Genomic DNA, 21254 nt, shown 5'->3' on the forward strand with positions numbered 1-21254 from the left:
ATATCAGCATTTCTCAGATGCTTTTATCATGAATAGATATATTACAACCATGTTAATGAGCTCCTTAGCATTCATATATTAGACTTTTTCTCATTTTATATGGAAATAATACTATAAAAATTCTAAGAATACTAGTTTTATGTGCACGATAATGATGAGATGCAAAGCAAATAAGGAGAAAAATCTGTGGTGACAGTGAATATGAAGTGGATTAGTATATCATCAATGTACTTTACACTGGTATAAAATTATTAAGCATGTAATTAAGTAGGATCAATTAAATTGTTTGTTTTTAAGGTAATGTTTTAGATATTTTAGACATTTTATCTTTAGGAATTTAATTTCACACTTTAATGATCTTCCTGCAATTTCCCCCTCCTGCTATGAAATCACACAGAGTAAGCACAAAGCCCACTATGTATTAAGAAGTGACTAGGGTGCAAGGTCAAAGTCACTGAAAAGGACAATAGGAACAAGGCAAACTAAATAGTTTTGTAAACACAAAAATAGTTTGGTTCAGCTGACCTTATTCATAAGATGAATTCAAATTTATAGGATTGTTAGCAGGAAATAAATTATACAGTTACTTGCAGCAGCGACAGACTTGACTTAGCTGTCCTCAGAGACATCTCCAGTGTAGCCAAAGTGAAATGAGATTTGGCTTTACAGGAGCCTAACAAGTCCAACTGCAGGCCTTCAGAACACGTGCAGACCGTATAAACAAATTATAAACCTTACTTTGCATAAGAATCAGTGCCTTGAGTTTATAAATGTTCAGTGGTAAATATAAGCTTGGCAGCCTCACAAGGAAATATGCACACAAACTTGGGTCCAATTGTATAAATGTATGTTCTCCTGAAGAGAACTAACACAAAATTGTTTCATATTGGCTACATACGAGATTTACACAGAAATTCATCCTAAATTCCATGGGCACAGCACAGAGTCCTGCTAAGCTAGAAGCATGTGGGTATCGATGCTTATTTGAATAACATAAGGTGAAAGCATCAAGAAATGCAGAGGCATGAAAACATTTCACCTAGAAGTAACAGGACATACAGACAAACTGCTAAAACAAGGACATTGCGAATTAGATGTGTACATTCAAAGTTAATGCAAGAAACTAAATCCTGAGGATACTTTTGGAATGAGATCTTGTTCATCATTTCATGTTATGCCGTATTCAAAGAGTAAAATGTAGTGTAGTTGAATTCAGACTTCTGGCTACAGTGAGTTACACTTCCCTTTCATAGTTTTGCATTATTTGTGAACAGAGCTTTAGTCTTGCATTATTTCTTCATCCATAGCAAAGTGCCCTCTTTGCTGACTAAATCTACTCTGCATCACAGAGCTAAAATCATATCTGAATTCTTATTTTAAATCACAGCCCTATTTTCAGAAGGAGCAATTTTACTTTCCTTGCAGAAAGCCATCTGCCTGCTAATGAGAGATGTTTTCATCTGTAATTTTGAGAAGAAAAATGGTTATTACACGTTAGCAGTTCCAAAGTGACAAAGAATACCGCCCAGCTCGCTATTTTAATACACTACATTTCTCCGGGTGTGGGATCTGCAGGCCAGACGTATTATTATAATTATACACATTTGTAATGAGTCTCAGTGCTATCAGGGCCCACAGTGAAGCAGCATCACCTCAGATAAAAACCTTTCAACAGGAAATTTCATACGCAATATTGCTGTAATTTATATATCCCCACATTATCAAAAATTACCTTCTTACACCAGCAAAGCCAAAAAGGGTTTTGATGATGCTATATACTACTTTTTTTCCTAAATACATTTTTAAATTTATCAATCCTACTCAATAGACAAGGCTATGTCACAGCAATATTTCTACCTCCATTTTACCAATGCTAATCCTGGTGGAGAATGGACTGCCATCCTACAGTTGAGACTATCACAGTCACCTTGATATCTGGCTGAATTATCATGTTTAAGGTGCATTTCACCTTTCCCAAACTACTTTTTTCCTGGTGCTGAATACTGGATGGCAGCAGCACGGCAAGTTGGCAAAAGACAAAGGACTGCTCAGGAAGATAAGAACTGAGGCAGGAAATGAAGGAATAAGGATTAGAGCACTGCTGAAAAGGATGAGACCTGAGGGAGGAAAGGGAATCTGTTTAGGATGATGTCAGAGAAAAAGTAAAGGAAGTAAAGGATGAAAAAAAGTTTTAGTAGTTTGATCAGCAGAACCACCAAAGCAGAAAATATAGGCAAATAAATAAATAAATAAAGCGCCAGCAAGAGCCAAGGAAAAAAAATATATATATATCTACATCAGGAAAAATGTAGTTGGAATAAAATGGAAAAGTCAAATAAACAGGTCCCTGGAGAAAATCCATCCACGCTACAATTTCACATCTCTCCCCCTTAACCACTAATGTCAAATGGCCAATAAATTCACTACAGCTCCATATTTTAGTGATGACAAAAGTTTATTTTTTGCCCTCCTGAGCAACTAAGATACTTATTGGTCCTTTCAACATAAGACTATTGCTTAGCTCCTCAAGCACACATCCCTCCTGTGAAACCAGAATCTCTGCACCTGCGCCTGAGAGATTTCCCATGCCCAAACTGATATCACCACTGAGACGTGCATCTTTTTTTTGCAGCCAAATAGCACGAAGATGGCCAGTGCTACAGTGTCATTAGGCTATGACTAACAGCCAGCACAGCTTCGTGCAGGAGAAACTGTGATAAGTCTTGTCACCTATTATTCTACGTCTTATGAAAATAAAATTGCTTTGGATTAAAAACTTGTAAACTTAGTCAAAGTATGACTTACTTCTGTAAGTTTTTCAAAAGATTGATATTTTCTTGTCTTATGAGTATATATCCCATTAGAGCTGCTTCTGTGTAAGAAGTGCAATTTTAGCAAGCAATTAATCCATAAATGAGCTGTTTCAGAGTTTTAGGTTCTGGGTATCATTCTTCAAAGGCTCTATCTTGCCTTTGTATTTATCATACCTACGTGTTTTCTCAGACCTTAAAGAAGCTCATTTTGCCAGCAATGATATAACTGAATTCCCCATGAACTACTTTCAGAAAGGCAAACAAAAGATAATCAGTTACAGACAAAAAACAAAAAACAAAAAACCCAAACCAGTGTATTTCTAATGACCATGCCACTGCGAGATGCAATGACCTCTAAGTCCTCCAGTTCTCAACTTGTTGTTGCATATTTTACTCCAGACATTACATAGAAAAAAAGCAGCTGGTGAGCTACAGAATTTATAGCTATTTGAACCTAAGCCTCTTCATAGTGAATAAACGGAATAGAAAAATAAACTACTAAAAAAGTTACTGAATGGTTTTAGGTTTTTACAATTATTACCATCTTTAAATCAAGGGTAATTAATTCCATTGTCTACCAAATTATGGTGTTAACCTGACCACAGAATATTATCTTCAGAATGATTGTTTCAGAAAAAGTAATTTTCATTCAGTAGGAGAAATGATAACACCCTACAAATGGTTAACTCCCTGTTGCTAATCCTTTGCAGAGAATGCAGCATGGCCAGCTGGGTCACCAGGAAGAACTCACATTTCTGATACCAGTTGGACAAATTTACCTTGTTATCTACTCTTTTAAACATGATCTGATCTTCCTATTCCATTCCAGTTCCCTCAGTTACCATGTATATCCACAGATCCATCTTCTACTATTAAAGAAAATAATACATTATAGCAGGCCTAACCTTAATCTTCCCATACTTCAGATTGTAGAAGGCAATCAAGCTCCAGCCAAAAGCCACTAGCTCCTGATGGGACCCACCAACTTGTCCTCAGAACTATATTGGCATTCATTGTTAAGCCAGCACATTTGCTTGGCTATTCAGCACAGAGGCCTGGGCTGCCCTCAACCATTTGTGTGCACCCTAATAAGGAGGAAAATGTTTCAAAATAGGACCCATTCTAAGTATTCACATGAAAATGAACAAATTGGTGGTATTTGAAGAAGGATAATGCACTTCTTCCAGTCATTTGACAATATGCTTACATCTCAAAAGTAATTTTACCAGTCATTGGGAAAGAATAAAAAGGAATTGCTTCTAAATGTTCTCTAGGGCCTCTATACCATCACTTATATATACTGTATGAGACAGAAGGCACGTGAAAAGATGTCATGCTCTTCCCAGACCCATTGCAAACACTTATCTGCATGCAAAGATGGGGCAAGCACAAAGGGAGAAGAAACAGAACTAGTGGTGAGAAACGCAGGAACACCTCCAAAGCACAAAACCTCTCAGAGACAATGGCCTAATCAATAGCTGTACCAAATGCCACGGTGGATCAACCTGAACTCCTCTGTAATGCTGGGTTTCTCTCAATGGGGTGCTTCTCCATAACCTTTACAGAAGTCGTAGAGGTTACAAGCACAATTGACATCCATTCTTTCCAGACTGCTTGCTCCAATCTTCAGTTAACTACCAGAATATCAGCAATCCTATCACACCAGCCAAACAGCCTTTCCTGTAGAGTCCAAGCAATGAAGTTTTCCCAAATGGTAGAGAAAGGAGAAAGCAGAGGTCAGAAGCTGAAGCCCAGGCAGCAGACATTCACCTTGGGAGAAGGGGCACAGAACTAAACAGCTGAACAGGACCAAGCACAGCAGGCCCAAGTGGCTACATGTCAAAAAGCAGCATGGAAGAACAGGCTGTAACCAGTACATCCTTGACCATCTGTGGTTAGCAACTGCAGTTGTTTCACCAGACGAAATCACAATGAGTTTCCCATTTAGAAGTGTGTTTTCTTCCAGATCTGCAGAAACAGTATCAGGAAAGTTCAACCTACTATAAGACATTTGTTTTGCTCTGTCAGAAGCACTTCTCTTTGCCAGCTAACATAAAAGCATGACAATACTGTATTGTTATGCTAAGCATTTAACTTAATTTTATATAGAATAGCAAAAGTTTCGTAAGATCTGCTAACATTTGTCTTTTTGTTGTGGTTTATTTCCTACAAGAGCTACAGAAGTTTAATTTCTGTGCTATCGGTATGAGAGATCCTGACTCAAAGTAAAAATGAGTAGCAGACATTCATCACCTCAAACAAATCAGTTTAATACAACTACTAACATAATTTGAGTCTTGTTGAAGAATAGATGCAAGCAGCTATTTTACATAGCAGATTTCCTTGCACACAAAGCAGAACTGGAATAGGTAAGAACACAAGATCACATTTTTCCCTTGTGTCCAGTGTTTTTGACATTTACCTTTTATCAGCCTCACGATACCTCATCTTGAATGCACATTATGCATTTATTGATCTGGGATTTTCCAAAGCTACTTAAGAGTGGATTGGGAACCTGACTTCTATTGGACTTCAATGACTCTACACATAAAAGAATTAAGAGCTTTAGGAAATGTTATCTTCACTGTTTCATATTGCAGGAGCAATGCAGCACCCAATTATCTTATCTTCTGCTGGTAGAAGAGGAATTTAGGTTCTATACTAACAATTTTTACGCTTGTAAAACTAGTCTCACTTAATTAGCAACCAGACAATGAGTAAATCTACCCAAAAAGGTATTCTGGTCACTGTCTTCTTTATATTCCTTCATCTATAGTTTAGCCACATCATGAAAGGTAATATTCCCTCAAAGTCCTAGAGAAAGATTATCATCAGAGATTATTTCAGTGTTTTATGATAAACCACCATCTTCTCAAACTTCAAGAGGTATGGACATTTCAAATCTGATTATTTGTTAATAAAAACTGAAATCCTTTCAGTTTAGAAATAGCTACAAATAAATTATCTAAGTGGATTGCATTCAAATATTCATTTGGCTAGTATTTAAGAAAGCTCAACAGGGCAACGGTCAGGAAAAATAACAGCTAAGGGCAATATGAGAAAATTGCTGTCTAATAATGCAAATGTTTTTGAAATTGCATTACTGCTAATAACTGAGTATCAAATGCTTTCATGCCTTGATAGTAGGACAGACTGATATTGCAGCTCTCTCATAAGATATTCTTGATACTCCAGCAAAATTTAGGTTAATATATGGTTCCAATGGGCACCTGCATGGTAGGCTAACTGCAGCCAGGAACGTGCCATTAAATGGTATGAAAAGAGCTCTGGGTATTCTTGTGCCAGACAAATTCTGCACAGAACAAGTATCAACAAGCACTACAGCATTTTTCCTTCACAGCAAAGAGGCAATAAAACATCCCTTGTACTGATCATCACAAAACCCAAATACAGTCAGTGTGTACTGCTCCAGAAAGAAGCTACAGGAAAACCAAGCAATTTTTCTCCCTCATCTGTTTTACCTTCCTTAGCATGATGCACTCTGACACTTTGTGAGCTGAGGCTAGAAATGCAACATGCAAAGCAGACAAATCCTGATGCTGTTAACACAAAAAAATTCCATGAGTACTAAATAGATGAAGTCATTTGCAAATACACCTTTTAAGTCTCAATCAGTAGTAGGAGGCTGAGTGGCAAACCTGCCAGTAGCATATCAAATCTCTCATTAGGAAGCAGAGTGCAGATATTTATTGAGCAACCACAAAGCTTGTTTAGAGAAGAATACGTTAGAGCCTCAACTGTAATGCAACATACACCGGTATCCCAAAAGGGCAATGCTTTAAATTGATGCTTTGAACTTTCACACTTCAGATACTAGACATTTTTTTAACAACTCCATTTGCTTCAACAATATTTTTGACTCTTCTGCATTTGTCCCAGCAGCACAGCCTAGCAGTTGATCCTATAGGCATGAAATAAGTAATAAATGGTAATTAGGAAGAAAAATATAAAGCTATAAAAAGTCCTCTAAACATCAACCTCCAAACCATCAGCTATCTGCAAAGTCAAGCTTGCCTGGCCTGATTCTGGGTTGCCTGATACAGCTCTATTGATTTCAGGTGAGCTTGCTGATTTAGCCTACTAAAGAACCAAGCCTCATCCGATTAGGTTAAGTAAATTGATTTTTGAATCCTGACAATTTGCAAAAACTTTATGAACAACTTAGAGACTTACCACCCCAAGAAAGTGCAGAAATTACTTGGTCAGGTATTTTATTAATACTATTTTTAGAAATCAATTTTCTTGTGAGCAAATCACTAACAGTAAAGCAACAAAATTTGTTCACTATATTATTTATTCTGAATTACTGAGCCAGATCCTTTGGTATTAAAATAAGCAGCAGCTCCACTGAGAGAAGAATGAATTACAGTGGCTGAGAAACAGAACACAGGTAGGTGCTTGCAGGGAATCACTTCTGCTTTTACAAAGCTATTGCTGGGATGATTTAGGTGAAGTTGAGAAGTAGAGGGGAGATGGATGCTGTCTTTTGACTCAGAAAAAACACAGTCCATGACAGGACAGCTCCATTACCTTTGTCCAAATCCAAGGAACCTTTGCCAGCATCATGTCCTGCTCCAACCTCTGCCAACACAGTGGCTGAATAGGATATTAACTGTCACATTTTATTCCTTTCTAGTCCAGTCCTAGATCTCTTGCTCCCTTCCTCTTTTTATTTTTTTATTTTTATTTTTTTGTTATTAAGGTAGTAAAGGGGGCTACATTTCACGATTCCAGGAAGATTCTTGAGAAAAAATAGTTGGTGCAGTGATACCACGTGTTTGTACCGATCAGTGAATTCCAATATACATTACAAAACTTGCTAAAATTCCAGCAGGAGAGAGGCCACAAAGATATTTTGTTCCTATGAGTCTTCTACAAATGAATGGCTGAGAGATGAGACTAGTAGGACTTTTCATATTCTTACCACAGGAAAAGCTGCAGCATGAGAATTTTCTCTCTTTTTAGACACCTCAAAATCCTCACAGGAGAGAGACTAAGAACTTCCACATGCAGGAAAAGCTTTGATCAATGTTTGCACATTATTAGTACCCAGAAAACCCCATTGCTAGGCACAAATCTGGAGAAAATCAATCAAACTTCATTTGTTTATGGCCACAGGAACAACTAGCAATATCTGTGGGGCCACACCAAACAATTTATCCTATGTAAGTCATCAAAGAGATGAGAAATAGAAGCTGCATTTATCTACAAACAGACAGAAGATGCACTGAAGCTGGACAGCGCAGTGCCCTTGGAATTAACACCACAGAGTTGTCAAATGTCTCATAAGGGTATTTTAAGGTGGTTTGTAACTCCTTACAGAGTGATTTAAGAGGTCAGCAAGAAAACTAAGATATATTATATTCATCTCTAGTGAGAAGCAATTTACCTGATGAATCTGGAGCTACGACACTAATGACAACTTCTAACTTCGGGCAGTACAAGCAATACATCCTACAGAAATTGTTAGTGTTTGCAAAGGAAAATGTTTCCAAAAAGATCTAGCTGGCTGGTGTCAGAAGTCAGCAGGCTTGTTTTCCCACACCATTTCCCTTTTTTTTTAATCTATTGATAAACTTCAGAGGTTATGTTTTTAACCTGCTGTGATTCTGAATGGCTTTATTGAACACAGATCATATGATCAGTACAATAAGCACGCAAAGTTCTTGGGAGGGAAATAACAAAGTACCCAGCAGGCTGCTAGTTATAGAACTATGCACAAAATAACTGGAAGCAAAATAAACTGTGTTCTTGTGACAATTTCTATGCTCCTACCACAGTTTTCATTAGGCAGTTGAAAGATTTTAAACTGCCAGTACGCTGTGCTTCAATGTCATCTCTGGAAATATCAGCTTAGAGACAAACAGTGATCGATCAGCAGCCCAGGAATAAAATCCAAAGTACACCTGAGACCTCAAAATGCAACATTTTGTTTTTGAAAATCCCAAAAGGTTTCACAAGCCCTTAATCAGAGCGCCCTCACCTCAGCCCCAGAAGCAATTTTCCTATCAATTTCAGAAACGGATGGAGGAGCAGGAGGGTTGCAGTCAACAGTATGATATTTGCCCACCAGAAATGCTTTCCAGACAACTCAGCTTTCCGTCACTCATGTTAAAGATCATGCTCTTAAACACTGTCTGATGTTTGATTTTTTTTTCTTTCCTTTTAATAGTAAAATACATTTCTAGCCTTCTTGATTGCAAGCATTGCTTTGATGCAAAATACATGTTTCTTCTCTTATGTTAAGTGATTATTCTGTGGATAAAGTCAGGAAATTCCCTCATTTTCCCCAGAAAGCAAGAAACATATTAAGATTTAATATTACTTCATCTGTAGTCTGCAAGGCAAATAAGAAGAAAGTCTGTAAGGTTCTTACTCTGGTCCTCAGAAGCTCTTAGCCACATTAAAAATAATAATAAAAAACCCAGATCTTTTATTGTAACTAACATGTTTTATTAAAGCTTTCTCCTGTTTTCTCACTGCTTCTTTTCTCCTCATAGTGTTTACATCTGCTTTCATTCCTCCCTTTGATGTCTGCGTGCTCTTCATACTTCTATTGAGAACACTCTGCACTACTAATTTCCATCCAGCCATTCCTCTTTTCAGAACACATTTTTCCAATGCCTGACTTTGCCTCTGCCCTCTACAGCTCAGTGAGAGCATAGGGAACATATGCTCTGAAGACAGTGTTCATTATAAGGTGGCACATGAACAAAACACCTTCCATTTTTCTCAACTTTCTCCTAGATAGCGAACGCAATGTCTTTCCCTGATATGAGAAATTATTAATTAAAGAAACAAAGAAGGATAAAATAAGATGACAAAAATGGCACTTTCATTACTTACATGTGTCTACAGACTCATCTGAATCATCGGGGCAATCAGGTTCTCCATCACATAGCCAGTGCTGGGAGACACAAGTCATGAGATCACGGCACAGAAACTCTCCTACGTCACATAACTGATGTTCCTCTGAAAACAAGAATGTTTTAGAATGTGATAATTAAAAAATGAAGGAAAATAAAGCGACAAAAATGAAAATTAAAAGTGGAAAATAAAGTGATAATGAGATCAGACATCAAAACAACAAACGGAAACAACGTGAAGTTATAATTTAATGAGGTGTCCAATGGCAAGGCCCTCACTGAGGCTGGATAGCCCTACAATCTTGGTCCATCCCATAATCATTCCAACCAGCCATAAATAGAATTAGCATTAACTACCTCTGTGAAGAAGAATGTTAAAAATTCCTATCTTCAGCTCTTTCACTATTAAATAAATCTGTTAAATTCAACAACTATTAATTTCATATTCTCATTTTTGAAGCTTGACACACACAGATTATCCTTTGACTTCAACCACCAAATTCCAAAATCTCTGAGATATGGAAGAACTAATTATCACAGGATGAATCCATCATTAATTAATTACTCTATTGTTAATTAAAGCACACAAAGCCTGTATGTAATATATTAAATTTGATTTATTGATACAGTAATTGCAGAAGTTATGTCCACAATATTGTAACTGTAGATCACTGGAAAGGCTCCTGGCTGATACAACAGAAGCAACTTCACTGGTGTCAATACTGTTACAGAGATAGAAAAATGAATATATAGGAAAGAAAGAACTAAACTTAATTCCCATTCCCTGTAGATCTACTCACAAGCTTGGTTCACAGCAAAAAGCAATGGGTATTATTAAATGTTACTAATCACTGCTAGCATACCTCAAGTCATTGTCATCCTAGTCTGCTAGCTCCAGCAACTTTCGGATTGATTTGCTCTCACGCAAGACCAGCTTTGGTTCAGCATCTGACTGAATGCTTAGAATTATCCATAAACCTTACTACATTCATTTCTTAGCTCAATCAACTAGCAATTAGCATTGTAGCAAACACCCAGTGTTCCTCCAAACAACTCAGCTGGCTTTCTACAAAGAAAACAAAACATATTTTCCAGACTATATACACATTGCATTCTCTAATGCTTTAAAGATATGTTTTTAAGCACGCTTGAATAGCTGACTCTAAACTTCAAAAGGAAACTTATGGCACAGTTCTTGGGACTGTAGGAAAGAACTAAGATTATTTTATTTAAATTAATCCATCCATTTCCTATACATACATCTCATTTTGAAGGTCAGCCTATGAATCTATAAATTGATATAATTTCAAATGAGTCAAAACCACAACTTCTAGGTAGATTCCATTTGTGTTAGTTAATATAGCTACCGCATGGCTTCTGTGACTCTATAGGAATTTGCATCTACAGTAAGGAGCTCTGTTATGTTGTTCATCTTTGTACAAGATGAATGACTGCATAGTCAAAAAGTTTACACGCTCGAGGAAGCAGTTTTGCTTCAGGCTCTCAAGGAGATGCTTAAGGCTTCTGCTTTGAAAGCGCTTCTTGAAAAACTTGCTGGAAGTAAGAAAGAGGGAGGGAGTTTGGCAAGGTTTTTTTTTGTTTGTTTCTGTTTTTTTCCAAGGTTAATCATCAATATGAGCAGATCTATGTGAATATTTTTTTAAGTATTTTTATAGCACTGTATAAAAATCCATAGTAGATCAGTTCGTCTCCAGGAATCTTAGCACAAGAACGGTCAGCACTACGTGTCTGTTCCTAACTGGCAATGAAAACTATCCTCAGATCCATTATCTACTGTGGCTCCATATTTATAGCTCTCAATATATTCTTTTCCTTCAAATGGGCACATGGATGGTCTTCAGAATGAGATTGGTGCAATTACTGAAATGCTCACAGTATTCATTCAATTCTTTTTCTTCCTTTGGCATGCACATATTTCTTATAGAAAAAAAAAATAGTTGAAATGGTTAACAGACATGAATTAAGGTGGATAAAAACCAATTTTTTCTTTTCTTTTCCTAAAGATTTATAAACTGACAGCTAAGTGGGGAAAAAACACTGCCGAATAAATATAAAAAGTTCAAATTTCTGAAAACATGCACGCAGTCAAGTTTACACACCCAATTATCTAAATGCAAAATTCCTATCGAAAAAGAAATCTCATTTCTTTTCTAATTCCTAACTGGCAATAATTGACTAGAAGGAGAAATCAATGCTGTCATTTATGCTGAAATGTAATACTCCAAGTCTAATTACATAGTGCAGCAAGCAGAGCCCCAGCAGTGAGAAAATCACATCTGAAGCTGATGAAGAATTTCAGAATAGCTACCTAAGTTGGTAAACAAACCTTACAGTGATGCTAATAGAAGGATTTTGGCAAATTTCAACTTCATTTCAGGTGCAAGGTCTGTATTAAATTCTGTCCATAGCTCCTGTGGCCAGCACAGGAGAAAACTTGGCACCAAGGGAGGAACTACTCCCTTGGATCTGTCAGGTTTAAAGCAGAACAATAGCCAGTGTGGCTTATGCTGCCATTAATTTAGAGAGCCCTCTGCATCATTTCATTGTTGTTTATACTTTTATCTGTAATAAAATACCTTTTCACTACTCACTGTCAACTGTCAGTCAAAACATACCCAAACAGCAAACTCAGAAGAACACGAAGTGCCCAAGTTAACAGCATTCACATGAGGAAATATATGGAAATGGGACATATCCGATCACTGTGTGCACGGGTAATGAGAGTTTGACACACACACAAAAAAATAAATGGTAAGACTGCTGATGGGAAGGGGTTTTTTATTAATTTATATGAGGAACACTGCTACAGAAGCCAGGAAGCACTGGTGCAGGTGATTATCCCATGCCTATTAGAATACCAAGTTGTCCTAAAGTTACAGATGGTCACTTACGAATACATAAATAAACATCATCTTGTGTAGGGTAAATCTATGAAAATGCCTAACTTGAAGTAAATAAGATTTAAAAAGCCACTTCATACATAGCTGGGTTATGGGCAATGAGCTTGTTTTCAACATTTTTTTTTCCCCTAATTGAAACAATTTAACTATTTCCACACAATTAAACTTTTTGTATTTATTAGATCCAAGACTAAATGACGGGGGAGATAAGCTTTTCATATTCTCTATCTACTGAAAAACCCAGCAGAGTGAGAAATACTAACTTAAAAAAAAAATGCTTTGAAGAACTTATCTTGTTTAGAAGAAAGCAGCTTAATATTAGCTTAGGGTTTTATTGGCTCTGAAAATGCTTTTTCAAACTGTTTCCTTCTGCATATCTATAGAATTATTGCTTATTTTCAGCTGCTATCTTGGAAAATATGAATTGGACCAGTTAATCATAAATCATGAATATGCTGTAATTGGTGTTCTTTTGGGAAAACAAAAAGAAAGAAGAAGGAGAAAAACACATCCTAAAAATGGGCATCGAAGACAGCCTTATTTCTCAACAGAAAAAAACAGTGATTTTCAGTGGCACCTCTCTGCACACAGTTTCCTTGTGTATCGTGTGTGCTGAGCTGGCAGGCTCAATGTGGATGAGAAAATTCACATATTTTTAACATACCAATTCTGGGATACAGAGCAGATGGTTAGAAATCATCTCTCTATGGGTAAATGAAAGCTTTGTCTCCCAAAGGACAGTACTCCTACCCTTGGCTGCAAACACCTGGCAATGCCTCTTAGAAGGAAAGTTCCATCAAAAATAATCCAAAAAACAGTGCCTTTGTTTTAAAGTCAGTGTTTCTAGAGAGAAAAAAAAAGCAGTCTGTCAAAAGACAAGCAACAGATTTAAGAGGACCAAGCTCCAAATCTCCATTAGGAAGCTAATTACATGTATACAATTACTCTAAAGCTGGAAAAAAAATAATTCCAGGTTAGATTTATCAATAAATGTGAGAAACTGTGCACTTCCAAAGGTTCTCACACTCCTATTCGGAGACATTTTGAGTCTTGTTAAGTCACAGTCATCATTGCTTAAATTATGTTTTATATCAATTAAATATCTTTTTGCTTTCCTCTTAGGAGTGAAGCATGCTGTGCTTTAATCTCCATCCATGACAACCGCACAAGGAAACTTGTATTTGCAGAACTGCCTTCCCCTGGAAACTTCAGCACCATTCCTGCTACCCAGGAGTGCTCCATGGACCATCACCCCACAGTCCCTCTCAGATGGGAGTTGCTCATTGTGATGTCCTCAGAATGCCTCCATCTCCATCTGCTGAGAGCACCCGAGTCCCCAAAAAAACAAATCTCCCATATGGTAACATTCTTCAAAGTGGGAAAAAAAATCAACAAAAATAATCAACCTAACGACCTCGACCCATTATATAGGGAAGCTTGCTCATTAAACTTTCACCACATACTCATGAAAGCAACACATGGTAACTAACCCAAAAACATATATTCAAACACAAGCTTCTTACTGATATGATATAGTAGCAAATAAATGAAAGACCAGGGGAAAAAAAAAAGATAATAAAGAACATACTATCTAATATGTTTTGTACAAGTTTAAACGAACTTGAAGTTAGAATATTCTATGAATTCAATATCTTCAATTTTAGCACCAAATTAAAAATTACTTTTAATATGATTCAAATAAATTTTGGTGATGAAAAAACTGAGAAAACTAGAGTGCCACCACATTTTCCCTATAAAAACTCCAAGGAAGAAGGGAGACATATCTGCACAAACAGCGCTTACTTCAGAACTAGAAGACCTGGAAGTCTAAGGAAAATTAGACAGGCCAACAGCAGAAGGCACAGGACTGTGCTCCAGGTGTATTTTTACACTCTTACCCACTCAGTGGTGACTGCATCATCTGTGTTCACTATGTGTTCACTTCTATCAAGGACAGAAGCATTTCTGCCATGTTTTAAATACATTATGCAACCATAAACTTGAACTTTAAAGTTCTTAATTAGCTTTGCTTTGATTTTAATTAAGTTATCTTCATTACAAGAGCTTAAAAATTTAGAACTTCTTTCCCCCTCTCAAAAGCATGTTTTCCATTTGGAATTTTCTTTGATCTCTCACATGGAAGGTTTTGTAGATTAATTTCTGCAATTTTTACTCAGGAGTTGGAAAGTATATTCTGGTAGTAATTTGTGACAGAATTCGTCATATGCTAAAACCTAAATTATTGTAACTGAAAGGGAGATGGGAAGGAAAAGGATGCGCTGCAGTTCCTGCTTAGGACTTAGACTTACATAATCCTTTCCCAGCATTTTATACCTTTTGAGTTAAACCTACATTTTTTAGAGCCCAACATACAGTAAAACATGCAGGTTTGGGCTGCCCTGAAATAAAGGCAACATTCTTGGAATACATCTTGCAAAATGTTAAGCAGGGTTTTACATTTGGAGTCTAAAAGAAGTGCTGTTATCACAGGTTTCCGTCATGCTCAGTTCTGTACAAAGTCAAAAAGCAGGTTATTTTTTACTCATGGGATCCAACAAATACCCATGGTCAATAAGTTATTGGAAAAGGGCTTAACCAGCAACATGTTTCCATATGTAAATTGTATCCTCAAGAAAGAACGTGTACGTTACATTTATACTTATTCAGTACCCAGTGTGCTATTCATCATATAATCAGCAGTTGCTGATCAACTCACTGATTTTACTCATAGGCAAAGCACGCATGCAGGTGCCAGTCACTAGCAGCACCGTACTTTCAGCTCCAGCTACGTGTCTTCAGATGGCACGTGGAGACATTCCCCAGTCTGTACATCTGCTCCCCAACAAGGTTGCAGGCACTTGGTTTACTGTTTGGTCAATCTTCCAATCAACATCGAACATCATTCTTCTGAGTCCATAACCTCATCTATAAAAATTCACATTCCAATTCCTTACGTACGCTATTACACAGCTAACATAATCCTTCATATTTTTTCAGGCTTGCCCAGTGTCACAGCTCAAGCTGAGCAGTCAGTGTTAGAAATCATTATTAACAAGAAGACCAGAAACATCCACTACATTATACAAATCGTATTTTGGGAGCAGGGAGGTGATAAATCTAGGAGCTGCCTTGTTCCTCTCATTTTTGCTCTTCCTTTGACTACATAGTACCCATTAAGAAGGTTGACCCTGTGACCCCTCCTGTGGATTTGAACCACAGAAGGTCATTATTCTGCCTTAATTTGGCACACTTTATGGATAGAGAAGTCTCAGAAATACTCAGATAATGAGAAAGATCCAAATATTCCCAGGATTATTTTTACCTAATCAAGAAAGGGTCGCAAAATACTACATAACTCAACAAACTACAAAATGACATGATAGCAATGTTCTCTAATGACAGAAAAAAGCTATGGAGGAGCAAGACGGCACCTTTATTACAATAGAGATATACTAATAGGAAAAGCTTTACCTATAATCTTGTAATTTGCCAAACCCTACTCCAACTAGTCCTGTATCAAAAGTTGAAGTCCTAACAAGCTCACTGCAAAGCAATTCTTTGCAATTATTTTTTATCCTCTTGAAAACTGTAAGAAACAAGCAAGTTCTACAATGAGAGGTTGCTCTTCAATGCTTCAAATGAATGTTAACGTCAAGATGAATGGTCAGAGAGACTATCATTTATCCCCTTATGTATGAAGAACATAAGCCATATAAAAGTCACCACCATACAGTTTCATCTTCTGAACTCCAGACAGTGCCAAGATGAACATGAATGAAACTGTTCTTGTTTGTGAGAGGTCTTCAAAGATTTCAATCAAAATAGTCCCCTCTCTTCTCCATGACACTGAAGAAAATTTCTTTGAGGAAATTGTTTATGAAATACAAAAACTTCTACGTCTCTCCACCTTGGTTTGTATTGTGTTCACAGTATCATTTCATTTGATGTGGTGTCAGCCTCCCCATTAGGTTGAAAGAGAAGATCCTATAAGGATTTTTATTTCCCCCTATTTATCTTTAAGGAATTATGAGGATCTTAGCAGAAACCTTCATAGGACACCCTACAAACCACAATTCCTACCTAAATTAGCTGTATCTCAATTGTCAAGACAAAATGTCCACACGTGAAAGAAACTCAGGAAGCGTGCAGGAGAGATAGCTTGCATGATACATTACTTCATACACTTATTCACATTGCTGCCTCTTGAGGAAATTCACCGGGGAATAGGCTAAGCCTAAGCCTTTCAGCTACTCCCAGGATTACATCTCCAAATGATCTGAAATATACACTCCTGAAAAGAAGAAACAACGAGCAGAAGGACTGGGGTGAAGAAAAATCACCCTGAGCCAATTTCAAACCCATTTCAGTGCAATGCTCCACGTATTGTACCTCTAAGCAGGACTTCAAATACGTATTCTTTACTGCCTGCATTAGCTGTTTTAACTTGTCAATTTCCAAGTTACAATTTTAACTTCTTTAGCTTCCATATTTAATTGTAATATTTCCAAGGTGAATTTGTTTCTTAATAGCAGAAGGAAAGCTTAAGTTAAGATAAAGTATTCCAATAAGTGGTAGATACAGTATTTTCCCTTCTGAAAGCTTAGAACATCAGTTACACAGTTTTGTACAATATATTTGATAGATTCTCTGATCAGTAGATGTGCTATTAGTAAATAGTGGAAGATAATTTAGGTAAGTTCCCTATGTTAAGGGATAATCAATGATGTCATTGTTTTAATTTTTTAGTTTTATTATTACCATGTAAAACAACAACACTTGATTTCTTAGATTTTTTCAAATGTTAATAGAACTTCTGCACCAGCAAGGAGGAAAGAGCACATTCTAAAAGTGCTTCAATACTTAGAGATACCAGAGAGATTAAGGGAATTAAAAAGCTGCTCTGTTTATCATGGGTTTTAATGCAAATAATGTTTCAAATGCTCTTTTAAAGTGTTGAGAACTCCATGAAACAAAGAAACAGACAACATCAGTAATTCAGACAGCAGCACAACAGAAAAAAAAATATTATAATTAAGAAAACTGAACAGTGACTTAAAGATTAAAAAAATAACATTTTTTTAAAAAAATGAAAGGAATTGTACAATATCTGAATTGAACTGAACTGCCCTCTTTGCTTTCTCATCCATGTCCTTGGGAGAAGGATGTTGGGGTTAAGATTATCACTGACTATTGTTTCGTCTGCTTTGCTTTAGGTGTCACAGTGGTTTCGATACTGGACCAGATAGGTTAATCCTAAAACTGTTCAGTCTTCCAACAACTAAATGGCAATGGCTCATTCAGCTATTCTGAAGAGAGAATGTTTTCAATGACGTGCAACCTAGCTGTCATTACTGCAATCAGATTATATTTATCCAGCTCAGAACCTCTGCTTGCTGCCCACATTTAAGTGCAGCAACACCGAGCCATCCATCTTCTCTATCTACTTTTTTGTCATTCTATTGCCAATCGTTTACTGCTAACTGCTCTGCTAACCATGATCATGTCACGGAGATAGTGGCTGAGTTTGACAGATAGCAAAGCTGGTTTCCCCCCCAGGAGTGATAAATGCAAAGGCCTGGGGGAGACACATGCCAGAACTTGCAATCTGCACGTCATTTAAACACACAAGTGTAGTGCACAGTGACATGGAGGATGGGAAGACATTAAGTAGAGAGAACCATATTCTTGTGAAAAACCTTATCAGAAGGCACTCAACATTAAGAACTAAAATAGTCAGAAACATGAAGGTTTTGTTGTTCAAAACAGAAGATTTACATTAAATTAAGCAGCCTTATACTGTATTCCTTACTACAGTATTACTTAATACTGTAAGGAATGCCATAAGTTTAATAAAATAAATAAATAATTAACCCTAATCACTAAAAAAGTAGTAACAACATTCAGAACCTGCAATGAAAAGATAACTATTTTTATATAATTCATTTTAACTTTGACTCCATATTTTTCAGGCCCTATTGAAGTCAGAGCCATTATTTAAATAGCTCTAATCAACAGCTCTAAGTTTAACTGTAAGAATTAAGCCAATGGCACAGCAATGGGTCACCTAATATAAGCTTCATTGCAATTTAACAGCTAGGAAATTAGTTAAAATTGTGGTATTCCACAGTTCAGGTCTATCTTTTTTGATAGCATGATCTAAGACTGATAATTTAAGGTGTAATTTAGAAACGCATTCATTGAATAACAATTTTCACACCAGTTGAGAACATGTTGTGATTTTAGGTATTGCTGTCAGCATATCTTGAATGTTAATACCTGAACAAGGATATTCAGAGGTAGTAAGATGTAATATTTAATCAAGTCGCTACTGGGAAGTTTTAAATATTGTTTAGAGAGACAGTTTGTATTCCCTCCTCAAAGGCGATGTTACAAAGAAGGATCATACTGAACTAATGGGCAGACTTTGTATCTGCAGCTTTATGCTCTGTAACAATATAGCCAACATAAATGCATATTGCATCACTTCGAACAGCACAGTGTCAGCTTGCTGCCTACAAATAAGTTTTGAAAACACCCCTACTTGGATTTATTATCCCATGAAGGACAGCAGGAAGAGCGCTGTATGAGTTAGGAGAGCACTGAGTACAGTCACGTTGATTAATGAGGACACAGACAATTTGCACCTTGGATGTGAAAAAGCAAACAAACAAAATAAACAGGCAAAGCTTTGACCCTGTCTGACCTAGGAGATATATCGAGGAAAGAATGAAGAGACCATCACAGGAGTTGTGTTCAGACCCATAACAAAAAACCTCTACTTTTAAAAAAGCAAGCTAGGAATTGCCCATCTTCTAGAACAAAAAATCACCATGATGTACTCATTCTTCTGTAATGCTAACATCTTAAAAAAAAATGGTAAAGAATAGCAGGAACAAGGCATGATCGTATATATAAATTAAGAATTGAATTATTCAAAAGAAAAACAAAACCAAAGAATCATGAGTTCCGATTATTATTGCTTTCATTCATTTAGATGAAATTCTATTAGCTTTCATAAACGTTAACTTGTGTTTAAGAAAAACACTGTAGACATAATTATGTAACAGATATAAGGGAAAACAAAGAAAATGTTTGATAAAATATTACCAGCTTTGCAAAGACAGAATTAAAAAAGAGTTATTACCAGCATGTTTGGACACTTGAGAAACAAACAAAAAACTCAGTGGTACATTCTCATAGAAGTAATATTTAATTCAACAGCAGGGTTCCTATCAGCAGGTCTACATCAGCCATCATTTTTTCATAGTCCTGATGCCACCAGGGCTACTAAAATAACAAAAAATGCTCAAAACGGTGGAAGTGGTCAGTTAGATAAAAATCAAGAACAGAATCAATACAATGGTGTGTGATCCCATGCGTCTGCTGAAGTTTTATTTGCAAAAAAACAAGGGATTAAATAATTTCATTTTTAACATAACACCTTTCTTAAAAGTCTCATGTATCTGAGGATTGAATGGTAGCCAGTACAGTCCTGACTTTTAAATGGTTCCAAGACAGTCACAGAAATCATGATTATAAGCCTGACATGCTGGATAAGGTGTTGCTGGAAAATGTATTAATGTGCAGGATGAGCAGACACCTGAATAAACACATCACACCACAGCTTTCTCTCCTAGTGGTAAGTCCCATCTTACCACAAAGTAGGCTAGAGGGCAACTAGCAAATCAACTCATCTTAACCCCCACTTTCTTGGTCCAAAAACCTTTAAGCTACTCTGGAGGGCTTCCATACACAGGCAACAATAATTAAAATTCAAGTGATGGCTGAGGAGATGGGAAAAGAAACCATTAACTTCATATTCAGAAAAAACAGGCCAGCTTTAAACAAAACCCAAGGCACCTGTAGTTAGCAAGCTCAGGACAGAACCTGCAGACATCATCATTTTAGTAGGTCAAAAGGCTGATCAATGTTTAGCCTGTGTTAGCAATAACCACAGCTCACCTTAGCAGGAGGGGTGCTGAGGATTCTATTAGCAGCTTTGCAAGCTACTGAGACTGCTCTAAGAAAATTATGTCCTGGTTTTCCCACGCAGAAAGAGAAACAAAGACTGTCTGTGCATAACACACTGAGCTACTCAGACTCTAAATGCTCATTACTGCTTACCTTTAAGTGATTTCATGCTTATCGAAGGTGAGTCATGCTGTATATTGTAAAATAAGTAAAACCTTGTAAACTGTCACTTTCTTGACAGTGTTACCACAGTCATTCCCAGCTACCTCCAGGTGATGCAAAAACATATGCTTGAACTGTGTCTGCTGGGACTTATTAAACAAACAGTATGTTCTGTCGATTAAACCATAATTAAGTATGGATGTGGGTATCTCAAAAGCTCAGTAATTATGCCCCCACTTGTTTTACTAATTTCTGCTGCACTAAAATGCAAATTCCTAGTTAGTATGAAACTGGTAGTTCACAGTTCAGAAGCTAGTAGTTCAAAGTTAGTATGAAACTGGTAGTTCACAGTTCAGAAGCCTCCTTTCATCTGACAGGCAGAAAGACTTCTGAAAAATTAGTCAAGACAGAATGCTCCTCCAAGTGTTTTTACTTAAAGATGTCAGTGGACTCTGGATCAGTCCATAAATAAGGAGATGTTATATCTCTACATAGTATGG

At 36.8% G+C, this 21254-nt stretch overlaps 1 protein-coding gene across 1 annotated transcript in view; it reads right to left on the reverse strand.

Moving 5' to 3' along the window:
- The window catches only part of LRP1B (LDL receptor related protein 1B), a 575326-nt gene that overhangs the window by 416926 nt on the left and 137146 nt on the right, over nt 1-21254 (reverse strand). Inside the window, exon 2 of the mRNA XM_065751000.1 lies at nt 9681-9806. Within this exon, the coding sequence (XP_065607072.1) occupies nt 9681-9806 (126 nt within the window). The remainder of the gene's footprint in view (nt 1-9680; nt 9807-21254) is intronic.

Source organism: Cyrtonyx montezumae, unplaced genomic scaffold (genome assembly GCF_038088225.1).
Source record: "Cyrtonyx montezumae isolate F1298 unplaced genomic scaffold, pur_monq_1.0 scaffold_7, whole genome shotgun sequence".
In the NCBI taxonomy this organism is placed as follows: Eukaryota; Metazoa; Chordata; class Aves; order Galliformes; family Odontophoridae; genus Cyrtonyx; species Cyrtonyx montezumae.